Source organism: Acartia tonsa, chromosome 2 (assembly GCF_053477335.1).
Source record: "Acartia tonsa isolate MP-2025a chromosome 2, ASM5347733v1, whole genome shotgun sequence".
In the NCBI taxonomy this organism is placed as follows: Eukaryota; Metazoa; Arthropoda; class Copepoda; order Calanoida; family Acartiidae; genus Acartia; species Acartia tonsa.
In genome coordinates this window covers 14,746,584-14,760,590 of record NC_137261.1, presented here as the reverse complement: position 1 = coordinate 14,760,590, position 14,007 = coordinate 14,746,584, and the positions used below count along the sequence as shown (strand labels likewise).

At 33.0% G+C, this 14,007-nt stretch overlaps 1 protein-coding gene across 1 annotated transcript in view; it reads right to left on the bottom strand.

The window, feature by feature from the left end:
• The window catches only part of LOC145305374 (neuroligin-4, X-linked-like), a 153,207-nt gene that overhangs the window by 19,306 nt on the left and 119,894 nt on the right, over positions 1–14,007 (bottom strand). Inside the window, exon 21 of the mRNA XM_080146995.1 lies at positions 2,195–2,226. Coding sequence (XP_080003121.1) covers positions 2,195–2,226 — 32 coding nt within the window. The remainder of the gene's footprint in view (positions 1–2,194; positions 2,227–14,007) is intronic.

Below are 14,007 nucleotides of genomic sequence, written 5' to 3'. Positions count from 1 at the left end.
TTTTTCTTATGCATAACAAATTAACTCTAAGCAAGATATGTTGCATCAACATAAATGCATGTTTTTCAGGGATCTAAAGGGATAAGACAATGGCCAATAAATTTATATACATCCCCAATGATGATACACAAAATTACCTCTTCTTTAGGTGACAATTATAGATTGAAAACTCTTGACTCTCAAGTAAATGAACCAACCAAACAGAATTCTATTAAAGTCCCCAAAGTTTTTAAGCAAATAAATATGAAAATGTTATTATATAACTTTGGGGACTAGTGATATAAACACCCTAATGTCCCCTCCCTCCCAGGATAATAAGTATATAAAAAACACTGTTCTCTTTTGATAAAAACGTAAAAACAGTAGCTGGACAAAGTGTCTCAAAAATCAGCCACGTGACGTCATAAAAATGAGGGAGATGAGAGGAGAAGTGGGAAAGAAAACCCCTAATAAAGAGATGGATAATCCCACATTTTAATGACGTCACAGGGCTGATTTATAAGATACTTTGTCCAACTACAAAAACCAGGCATAACTGGCAACAATATTCAATATGAATTATGTTTTCAAGCTACAATAATGCATATTAGCATAAAAAAATATTTTCCAATACCCTATCCCTGTATACACAGAGATGTAAAATAAATTATTCATTGTTATTCCCGCATCACTTTTTTTCTCAGGGAGGGAAGAGACAATTGGCTGTTTATTACACTAGTCCCTCAAATTTTTACAATAACATTTTATTACTCGTTGGCTTAACGACTTTGGTGACTTTTAGTGAATTATTATTGGTTGGCTCATTAAATTGAGTGTCCAAACGTTTTATCCACTAATTTAATCTATAGGAAGTTTTATGTACCATCACAGGGGGGAACATTATTTTATCATCCGTTATCTTATTCCTTTAGATCCCGGAAGGTTACTTTTTCTTATTAGGTTACAGGTTAATTGGTTAAGGATACTATTCCAATTTTCTTCCATTTATTTTTCATACTATTTTTGTACTAGCGGCTTCGCCCCTTAATTAAGTACCTCTGGTGCTGCCACCACTAATTTCAAACAAAAAAAATTGAGGGAGAATTTTTTTTTTTTTGGGGGGGGGTTGTCCTATCCTCAAGAAAATAGCCCAAATTTCATACAAGATTAGGGATTCTTTCATTTAAATTAAATTCTCAACCCTCGAAACTCCACCCTATTCTGGGTTATTTTATTTTTTTTTCAATTAAGTCTAAGGATGATTTTTGGCTGTTTGTTTATCTTCTACAAAAATTCATCGCTAATTATGAGACAAATTTGAGGTATGCAAGTTTTAAGTCATTGAACTATCCCAGTAACCCTGAGGTTAGCATCAGGAATCTAAAGGGATAAGACAATAGTTGATAAATTGATGTACATCCCCATTAATGTCACACAAAATTCTTTCTTTTCTGTAGATTATAATTATTGGTTGAAACTTTAGACACTCAACTCAATATATCAACCAAAAAGTCTTCAAAGTTGTTAAGACAACGAATAAGAAATCTTTATTAAAAACTTTGGGGACTAGTACATTGAACAATCCATTGTCCATTGTGTTAGCATATTATATCCCACATAAATTATTAAAATTATAGAATGAAAGAAATTTCTAATTTAAATGCTAATGAATCTACCAAAGTATTGTTAAAAAGGTTTCAAATCTAACTTTGCTTTGTAAAAATATTACTTATACATACATATATATATTTGTATGCATGGTAATGAGTTGCGCCTGTTGAGAAGACATTCCCCCTACTCTTGCTAGCAGCAGTAGGAACAATTTTTAACGTCTCTAGTATGACGCGGTGTATCCCAGACTCGAACCCGACACCTCCCCAACAGCAAGCCAACACGTTACCAACAATGCTAATGCCGCGGGTTGTATCAATTTTGACATGGTTTTAAAGGGATAAGACAATGACCGATAAATCAATGTACATTCCAAATGGTGACACACATAATAAATCACCCCTTTTGTAGATTACAATTAGTTAACTCAACTTAATGAACCAACCAATCAATATCCATTAAAAGTCCCCATGGTTGTTAAGCCAACGAATAAGAAAACGTTATTATAAAACTTTAAAGACTAGTGTAATAGACAGCCCATTGTCCCCTCTCTCTTTGTCTGCAATTTTGCTACTTCCAGTTTGAAAACTTTTGACGTCCTTACCTTGAAATTTTGTTCCATCTCGGGCTTCACGTCTGAAACATTGAACAAAGTTATCATACAATTTTACTAAAATATTATTACTATAAAGAAAATTTGTTGCAAAACTTCTTAAATACAGGATACTGCTTAAGGTCATTTTACATTTTTATGACTTGATTAAAACATGTACTTTGTGGTAATAGGAATCAGTATTTCAAAAATCAGATGAATAGGATAATTATGGCATACAAATAATGTTTTAAATGGACGTACGGACTGGTAACAATTTTAGAGTTGCTACGCTTCCTAAATCGTGCCTAAGAGTTATAGGAATCATCAGGCAAAGTTTGAAATCATTAGGGCAATTCTATCGTGTTTAAATTTACAAAAAGAGCTATCTGTCCTGTACAGACTGACGTACAAACGGACTGACCCTAATTATAGAAAAACTTTGGTTTTTAAAATAACTTTTTCTTATTATTAAAAATCATTGTTGAAAGAATTGCTTAAATCTTATTACATGTACCTTAGATAAAAATCAACAATAAATGTATAAGTATAGAAGTATAACTCATATATCTACTTCCTGGCCCAAGTAGTGGGGACCTTTTTCGTCTAATAGCTAGCAAATTGCCTTCTGCTCTTATGTGGCGACTTGGTTGTGTGAATATTTTTGACGCCAGTGAGTGATATTCAAAGACCCAATTGATAGTCGGCACAGGGTTAAAGTTACATATAGCTGGTGCCCCCCTATTCTTTAATAAACATAAATTTTAAAACAAACTTTGCTATTAAAACAAACTAACCCACAAAGTATGGACTCTAAATATTAAATGATAATGAGAAAGGTTTATACCACGGAAAAGCTGAAAAGAAAGTTAGAATAGAAAAAGAAAGAAAAGGAGCGAAAAATTACTTTTAATATGATTCATTGTAGTTAACCTTTTGTATCCTATTTTTAGTAGGGGAGCTACCCTATAATACGAAATAACCCACAAAGTATGAACTCTAAATATTAAATGATAATGAGAAAGGTTTATACCACGGAAAAGCTGAAAAGAGAGAAAGAATAGAGAAAAGGAGAGAAAAATTACTTTTAATATGATTCATTGTAGTTAACCTTTTGTATCCTATTTTTAGTAGGGAAGCTACTCTATAATACAAAATGTCCGTTAGTATGTCTGCATAAAACTTTTTGAGTAAAAGTTGATTTTCTCATCTACTATTTATGATAATCAGCTGATATTATTTTTTGAGATGATTCCTTACAGCATTGACTATCAGCATATACTTTACTTTGTCCGTAAGGTCTGTTCGGCATGCTAAAAAATACGAAAGTATTTAAAGGTTTCGTGATTTTCTTATTATCTATCTTTTCTCCTTATCTATTATGACAAATGAACATCTGCTTTATTGATTACTTTTACCATTAGTCCAAAATTCGTTTTGTTTGTTACTTGTTTTAATGCTGGGCCATGGTCAGAAAATTTAGCCAAATATAAACTGACCAAATATAAAAAGGGAAAACTAACATTACAATAACAAAAGGTCATTCTATTAATCTGACTGTGGCGCTCATTGTCGGGAAGGTGCTAAGTTCGAATATCTGCCTGACACTGCGTCAACTTTAAAAGTAATTCCTACTGCTGTTATGTCAGGTGTAAAGAGTAAGGGGAATACCTTGGCCTAAAACAGATGCAACTCTTTACCATGCATAGTTAAGACTAAATTTTAGTTAGGGGAAGCCGAAACATTCAGCTAAATTCTCCTAGGAGTCATCAGACAAAAAATTAAACTAGTAATATTATTGTTGATATTGGTATTTTGTAAATAAATGTATAAGTATAGATGTATAACCAAGACAACAACCTGGCCAAAGTGGTTGGGACTTTTTTGTCTGCTGGCAAATTGATTTTTGCACTTTTTTATTAACCTCAGAATTTTACCTCAGAAAATTATCCAAATATTATGTGAATAGATCTATTAAAGTTATTTTTATAATGGGCACATCAATAAATTTATAGTATAGATGTATAAACAGACAACTACCTGGATCCCCTTGTTAAGAACCATTTTCGTCTGCTAGCAAATTTCTTTCTGCACTTTTGTAGCGACTTGGCTGTGTTAATATTCCCGACGTTATTCGTTAATTTTCAAAGACCTAATTAAAAGTCTGCACAGGGTCCATGGGAATGAGACATACAGTTAATTAACCCCTTCCCCCTCCAGTGTTTTACTCTAACGAAACATGAACCTTACAGTTAGAGACAGAAAAATGGACAATTGAAATTTTTATTAAAGAAGTATTAGATCGAACGACAAGAATTAAAAGCATGTTTATGAGATAAGATACCTAAACAGCTACACAAGAACACAGTAAAAGTGTCGGACTCATTATGACGTAAAAAAATTAGCCAATGAGAGGCCACTATAAATTTACCATTGGTCAATAATGGCCTCTCATTGGCAAATTTTTTTGTTACGTCATAATCAGTCCGACACTTTTACTGTGTTCCTACATAATATTTCTGTGGTTTCTCTAATGTTGCGCCAGGACCACAGAAAAACCAGCTTATTGATACTTATTTCAGGTGAGGTTAGGTTCAATCAATGTTTGAAGAGGCTAGGGATTCCGTAGGAAAAGGTTTTTGGGGTTAGGCCAATGTATATAAATTTAATGAGTGTGTGTGTGTGTGGGGGGGGGGGGGGGAGATATCATTTTTGTCCATAAGTGTCTGCTTATATCAGGGATAGTTATTTCTCAAATCGTATTATAAACATCTTTCCGCGGATATAAATTGTATAATCATAAGATTAAAACCAGTTTTTTTTACACTCGTTTGATTGTATATTTTTATATTTGTAGAAAACTGGATATAATACGATGCTAGACATAGTTTTCTCGTATGGATGAGAACCGGTTCTTATCCACCGGATATTAATCGGATTAGAATGAATACGAGAATAATCTTTAACAATTTTTGTAAGGCGCAGTGGATACAATTACACAGCCAGGAATGGCGGATAGAAAATTTTAATCTTATTTTTCTAAAATGAATTTTCGTTGACCTATCCTTGAATCCTTGCTACGAGATTGTATTTTCGCATTGTTCTTTCTAAATTGGATGTTTTGTCTCGTTGTTAGAGAGCTACAGAAATTAAAAGATATATAAACACAGCAATATTGATACACTCATACTATTATATAAAGTAGTAAGCTTTTTTTGTCTGTTGCTAAGGATATCACTAACAGCAGAACCGATATGGTTCTAATTTACAGCGGAGCTTCTCATAAGTGCAGGGGAGGTTTTAAACTATTTTATGGTTGTGACCCTAGAGGCTTCTAGGTGCCTAACCGCTAGTTGATTATATAAAATAAAATAAAATTTAATATATATTCCAAAATATCGTTAGTTTTTGTCGACTGAATGTCATAAAATATAATTTGGGGTCATAATTGACAATCTATCAACAAGCCACTAATCTATAGATCTATAGACATAATTAATATCTTTGTCGACTAGATGATATATTATGAAAGTTGTCAATTCTGAAATACGTTTTAAAAACCTTATGATGCGATGTACCTACGTATTTAATTGCTAATTTATTATAAAATCTGTTATTTTGAAATTGTTAATGCTAAATCTAATCAGGGTAGAACTACCTGTCCCTTTTTTTCTCATCACAACATTTTAGCGGATCACTTTTACTATATTTTTAAAAGCGAAGCTTTTCTTTCATTAGGATCGGTCTATCTGTACGTCCGAGACGGGTACCTTTTTTCGTCGATTTAGGCATGTTAGAAGAGTCCTATCGATTTCAAACTTTACATGGTGATTCCTGTAGTAATTAGGAACGATTTAGAAAGCGTAGCAACTCTATACTCATTACCAGAATGTCCGTACACTGTAAAAATATCGCTTTAAATTTTATTTTAGTAAAATTATTTTGACTGCCCTATTTTGATTACTTCCTTTTGATAATATGAACCTTAGGTATATTAAATTTTTCTTTCTGCATTGTAGCTTATTTTGTTTTCCTTGTTTTCTCCCATAAAAAGTGTTAGCTTCTTTCCCATTTTTTATATGGGAGTTTTTAGTAATGCGGTCAATTCTAGATTATCGCAGGGATCTGAAGGGATAAGACAATGGACGATAACTTGATGGACATCCTCAATGACGATACACAAATTGACCCCCTCTATAGATTGAAATTAGTTGTTGAAACGTATAGACACTCCACACAGAACCAACCAATCAAAATTCAATAAAAGTCCCCAAATTAGTTGAACCAACGAACAAGAAAACATAAAACTTCGGGGACTAGTGCAGTGTAATAAACAGTCCAATATCCCCTTTCTCTCTGAGATTTTTGGGAGTATTGGATTGATACCCTGCAATAATCCAGTTAGAATTGTGTTGAAATTTGGTTCATGTTTTATATGGGGTAGAAAATAAAATTGGTTGATTTCAGTCGACTATATCGATTATACTGCAATACATGTGACAATGGCTCCTTTTTAAAAGCGAAGCTTTTCTATAATTAGGGTCGGTCCGTGCATCCGTACGTCCGTAGAGGTTAGCTCTTTTTTTCTATCGATTTCTATCTTTGCATGATGATTCCTATATTGCATTATGTACGATTTCATTTTTTCATCCTTGTTTATTTTTACATTTTCTAAATTTTAACTTCATTATTTAAATTTAAATTTAATATCACTTAGGGCTTTAAACATATGGTCATGTATAAAATATTATTCTTATAGCTCTGTTGCCGTTACTATTTCTTATGATTTAAATATTAAATGCATGATGTCATTCTTAAAATTGGATAATGCTCAATGTTCTTCCTTGAATGTTTTGTTAATGTTTAATAATGTGAAAGGCAAACGTGATAATAATTATAATTCTATACATTTGCATAAATAAAGCCATTTCATCCTTCAATTTCATAGGAATAGACATTCTATTTTCTTTAATATACTCCTGTATCCCTGATTTTTATAGGTTTTTATCCATACTAACTTATGCTATAGGAAAAACTAATGGAATCCAATTTGGTACAAATAACAGAAACTCATCTTTTGCAACTTTTTGGTTAGGGATATGACAATGGTTGCTAAATGATATACATCCCCAATGTTGATAATCAAAGTTACCCTTTCATTATATTAAAATTACAGTTATGATATCCCATCCCTTACTGATTTTATGTATTCCATGCAAGGATAAGAGGCTAAAGACGGGAAAATTGTTTTTTTGGGAGTAGGGAGTTGCTTTTGTAAACGTTACTTTTATTGTTTTCAGTTCAGGTAACCAATCATTTTAAAGCATTTCTTTCAATTTATATAAATGTAAATGTAGGTCTCTAATTTGAGTTATATTATCATCACGAAAGTGCAAGCATAACACTTTTTTTTACCTACGAAAACTTACTCGGTGTAAATGAACAACATCTAAATATACCTTTCAGCAAAATAAAATAAACATTAATAAGATAAAATTTTGTACGTTTAGAAAATGACCTTTTAATAATATTACTTAGACCTGAGAGAATTTTACTGTACAAAATTGGACCCTGAATTAATCAACCAAACAAAAAATCGAATCAACTGAAAATTTATTTCCCATTTGTTTCCTAATTTTCAAATTTTGATTTTTTTTTGGAAGTTTGAAGCTTTTTTAGCTAGTAGTAAATATTAATACGTACACAATCGGAAACTAAGATTCAGCTGACCAAAATTCTAGTGTTCCACCTCAACTTTGTTTATAAGATATCAGTTACATATATATGGTTATTTTTAGATCTATTAAAAGTTGCTAAAAGTTTAAGTTGTGATTATCTGAACAATTATGTAATAACAAGGATAAAAACTATAAGATAATAAAGTGTATTAATATAGAATATAGATATTAATATACAAATTTGAATTAAGAAATTTATTTCTTATCTGTCTGTCTGTCCGTCCGCCTGAAGCTTAAGATCTCAGTAACCACTGAACCGATTGGATTCTACTCTTCAGGGTATATACCTATCGGTCCTGTGGTGATTTTAAGCCATTTTCTTGGGGGGTGGGACACCCCCAACCAACCCCCCCTAAAAATGAAAATTCCCCCCCCCCCAATTTTTTTTGCAGAAGATTTCCTTGGTCCTTTTTTTATGCAGAAGATTTCCTTGGTCCTTTTACGAATTTCGCCTAATTTTTTTTATCATCTCTTGGGGCAAAGCCCCTAGAGGCTAGGGGCGAAGCCGCTAGTAATATTAAAAGTGCAGACAAAACGATGTCTGTCCATCTGTCTAAAGCTTAAGATCTCGGTAACCAATGTACCGATTGGGTTCTACTCTTCAGGGAATATACGTTCTGGTCATGTGGTGGTATTAGGCTATTTTCTCAGGAGGTGAAAAAATAGAAAATGAAAATTACAAACAAACGCTTCTTTATTGGAGGGGGAATTCCCAATATCTCTGGGGGCTAGTAATATTATAAAGTAGATTCACTACTAAAACTGCAGCTAATGAAAGCTGCAAAAAGTATGGTATATGTTTGTCAGGGATACAGAGATAGGATCATCAAAGATAAAATATGTTTTTTTTTCATGTAAAAACATATATTTCAATTTATTGCGAAGCTTTCTGTAACAGACAGAAAACAGACAGACAAACAGACAGACAAACAGACAGACAAACAGACAGACAGACAAACAGACAGACATACAGACAAAAAAAAGACAGACAAACAGACAGACAAACAGACAGACAAACTGACAGACAAACAGACAGACAAAAAGACAGACAAACAGACAGCCAAACAGACAGACATCCTGTTACTTTATTAAGGATTGTTGTATCCCTTAATCCCTGTGTGTTTGGTAAGTTGGTCAATCTTAGAAAATGAAGTGCATTCTCTAACTAGTCAGTTCTTAGGGATAGGCCAATATGAAATTAATATCTTCCTGATAAAATTATTTTGTAAAACTTTATAATATGTAACTACTTTCTTTTACATAGGAGCTTCCTTATAACAATGATTCAGTGATTCTTGTACAGGGTAATGATTAAAGTAAAACACTAGAGGAAGAAAGGGTTAAATAACTGTATCTCACCATCGCAACCGCCTTGTGCAACCCTTCTATTGGGTCATTGAAAATCAACCTGCAATGGTGTCGCTTATATTAACAGAGCCGAGTAGCAGAAAATAATTTAGAAGCAGACGAAAGAGGTCTTTGAAAAAGGAAAGGAGGAAGTTGTCTGTATTAACATCTATACTATAGATCTGTCTGTTTGTACATGGACAAAAACTAAGTTCTCAATTTTGAAATTCTGCCTTGACAGCTGAAGTTTTTTGGGGAAAGAGAGATTGTAATTGCATTGACCCCTCCCTCCCTGTAACTAATTGCTGTGTAAGCAGATGTGTTTTTTAGGTTTTCGTGTTAAACAAATCTTTAAGAAACTACTCAGCAATTTAAACTTAACTTCTCTTAAGTGCAATTATAAGTACAAAATAAAGAATGTTTTACAAATGTGTAAGAAAATATCTCGGTTATGGCATGTCTAAAATAGTGTAATTGAAAAAGATTTATGTTAGTTCATACCCCTTCTATAGCAAATATTACATCTATATTGTCTAAAGCTGATGAACTCAAAAACTAATGACCCCCCCCCCCTCCACAAAAAATACCACAAAATAAATAGAAGACTTCTCATATCCTTTTGGGGCGTGGAGCAAAGCCACTAATATTTTTAATAGCATATCTACCCTTTAAATAGGTAAGAAGCATAAAGCTATTATAGTCGTTCAACAAAGTGGCTGAAGACTCTTTATTTAATTACAAAATTTTAAATTATAATAGGAAAAAGATTTATCTATAATGCAAGGTAGAACGATGCATGTCTGTCTGTCTCAAGATCTCGGTAACCGTTGAACCGATTGGGTTCTCCTCTTCAGGGAAACCCCCACCGCACCCTGCTTAATAAATATGCAGTTATAGATAATGTTATAGAAATAACAAAAAGACGAACAAACAAAATGCGTAAGAGAGCTGATATTCACTGATCAGGAGAATCTTTAGAAGAAATTATAGTAAATTAAGTAAATTTCATTTTTAAATAGAAAGTCTACTGCGTGAAAAGCATAATAGATAGATGGGCAGACAAATTGAGTTGTAGAGAAGGTTTTCTTTGGGTGGAATATCCCTTCCTCTAAATAATACTTTACTGGCCAGACAGAGAGATTATTACTAGAAACTTTTCCAACCAACTTTTCGCCATTTCATTCAGCTAATACATAGAATAACATAGACTGTTAAAGATGAAAAGTTAGGTAGCTTTATCACCAAGCCATAATAATTCCCTTTTCTCTTTGTTCTTTGTGAGAGGAGTATAGCGAATGTTTTTCAAAATAATAGCCTAAAACTCTCCATCCCCCTACTCCTCTCAAGTTATATAAAAAATACTTCATTAATAGCCAAGACATTTTTATTTTATACAATCAAGTAGAAATTATTAATGTCAATGATGTCATTTGAAGGAGGGCAAAAGCACAAAAACCCATGGGACAAAATTCAGGATTTTGCTTTAGCTGCATGCATACTCTAAAATTGTCTCTGCTACCTGGATTGTACAACTATTCAACTAAAGAACACTTACAAATTAGTCTAATGTCTAGAGGTTTTAGGCAGGGATCCAAAATGATAAGACTATGGCCGATGTATTAATATAAATCACAAATGATGATACACAAAATTTCTCCTTCTTTAGAATAAAATTAGTGGTTGAAACATTTAGAAAATTACATAAAAGTCCCCAAAGTTGAGTCAACATATAATAAATGTTATAAACTTTGGGGCTAGTGTAGAAAACAGCCCAATTTCCCCTCCCTCCCTGGGTTTTTGGTTTTAGCAAAGATGGAAGGATTGATAGACAGGTGAAGCTTGCATGATCTTAAAACACGAGAACAGTGAAAAAGACAATTGCTTCCTAATAATTGTTCATTCTTTATGAGATCTTCATGAACGCACACACAAACACTTCCACATACTTTACTATATAGAATTTATGAGAGCTATTTTGATTTTCCTTCCTTAATTTTTATGGCTTGGTCAGCATTTTAAAATGTAAGCACGCAATTGTTATATTGTTTAGGATATACATCAGACTTTTCATGCCAAGGATGAAATAATAGGTTAATAATTAATCTAATTAACGCTTGGGGGCTTATGGGGTACATAAAAAAAATACCAAGAAAAAATTCTTTTAGCTTAATATATAAAGGAGATAAATTGATGAATATAATTTATTAATTCTCATTTTATTTTAGACAATTAGTATTCACAATTAACTGAAGATAAGTAAGCATTTTAGCTCAAAGTAATCAAGAATCCCCACAGCTTTGTTCTTGTCACCTATAATTGGAGATGAACAAAACATTCCACTGTGCTTAGTACTTTGACTACACTCCCACAATATCTTCACAGCTGTCCCGCATTTAAAAGTCTGAGTATTGTCTTGGCACTGAATCTTATAACTTGACAAACTTGCAACAGTTGCAGTAAGTTAGTAAGGTAGATAGCTAATTTATTTGCAGTCAGTTAGTAAGTTAGATAGCAAATAAATTTGCTATCAATGCTGAAAGATGTATCTTGACTAAATGTAATTTTTCTTTAATATTAATAATGGATAATATTATTCTTAAAAAGTAGGAGTTTTGCTTCCATTTCCTCTCAGGGATATAGGGATAAGTTCATTTACTGTTAAATAATTTTGATTAGCTGATTCGGTGTCCAGACGTTTCAACTAATAGTTGTAATCTACAGTAGAGTGAATTCATTGTATCATCATTGGGGATGTATATTAATTTATTGGCCATTGTCATATCCCTTTATTTCCTGATTTTTTTTCAACTATTTTGTATGAATTAAAAGTTAGTAATGGCTGATGTAATTTCTACATACATTTCAATCCTAACTTTAATTCAAGATCAGTAACTATACTAAAAAAGGACAGGAAGGATTATTTTATTTGCAATTTATCCATCCCTGCATCCCTTACATCCTGTTTTTTTCATAAGATGTATGTCAAATATTATGATGGAATTTTAAGGTATACAGAAGGAATAAATAATATTTTTACCATGTTTATTTTTAAAAAGAGAGTTATACTTCCAAAATTTATTTTCTTAAGTACAAGTTGTATTCTGTAACTTCACATTATAAGTTTGGTAATACAATTTCAAGTATGGCTTTGAAACCAATAAATATCTGGTGAATTAAAACTGGTTCTCAGCCATACCGAAAAATTATGTATTTCATCTCATTACAGACATTTATCCACAAATATTGAAAAAAGAAAAAATAATACCACTTTTATTATCCCTGAGTCGCCTAAAACCCTAAAGTTTTAATCTCATAATTTTTTATTTTATTATCTGCAGAAAGCTGTCTATAATAAATAATTATTATATTTTACTGAAAACTTTTTATTTTAGGTGGGAGTTCGTCATTTTAATTTTGCTTCTTATTTTTGAAAATAGATTCATTAACTTTAAGGATCTTCTGTCTCAGAAGTTTTAGATAGTTGAAAATTAAATATATGGGTCCTACCCCAAACGTAAGAGTCCCAAACGTCAGAGTGGACAAACGCAAGAGTCCCAAACGCAAGAGTCCCAAACGCAAGAGTCCCAAACGTCAGAGTGGGACAAACGTCAGAGTGGGACAAACGTCAGAGTGGACATTGCTTAAGTAAAACATCAGAGTCTATGCTATTTTAATTATATGACAAAAAATAGACAGTTAGGCCCCCTAGCCTGCCTAGCCGCGGGCGCTCGGCCCCCTAGCCTATAACCTAACCTAACCTAATCATAAAGAAAATGACTCTGGCTGCAGCACTCAGCACCCTGGCCTACCTAGCCGCAGCGCTCGGCCCCCTAGCCTGCCTAGCCGCGGGCGCTCGGCCCCCTAGCCTATAACCTAACCTAACCTAATCATAAAGAAAATGACTCTGGCTGCAGCACTCAGCACCCTGGCCTACCTAGCCGCAGCGCTTTAATGATTATAAAATCGAGACTCATACGTTTTACTTATAAAATGTCCACTCTGACGTTTGTCCCAAAAATCCTGCGTTTGTCCACTCTGACGTTTGTCCCACTCTGACGTTTGGGACTCTTGCGTTTGTCCACTCTGATGTTTTTCCACTCTGACGTTTGGGACTCTTACGTTTGTCGTGGAACCAATATATGTTATACTTAGGTAATGTTAACTCTAATGTTCACTAAATCTAAAAGAATGCAGAAAAACTTGTAATTTATGGGGCAACTATGCATTCTTTATCTTACAATTATAATATTTCCTCCTACAACCCAGGGATCCAAGGGTATAAGCCAAAAGACAATAAATTGATGTACATCCTCATTGATGTTACACAAAATTACCCCTTCTGTTGATTGCACTTAATGGTTAAATTGTTTGGACACTCAACTTAATGAACTCACCAATCAAAATTCAGTAAAAGGTCTCCAAAGTTATTAAGCTAATGAATAAGAAAATGTTATTAAAAAACTTTGGGGACTAGTGTAATAAACAGCCCCATGTTTCCTCCCTGCCTTGGAACAACCCCTTATTTAATGTATGAACCTTCAATTCCCTCCCCCTACATACAATTTTAATATTTTTTTCTCTTATGCATTCGAATCTGGTGGACAGGAACCGGTTCTCATCCATACGAGATGTTTAGCATCGTATTATATCCAGCTTTCTACGAATATAAAAATGATAAGATTGAAAAAACAGTTTTTTTAGCCCGTGCCTTCGGCACCTCGGGGATAAAAAAACTGGTTT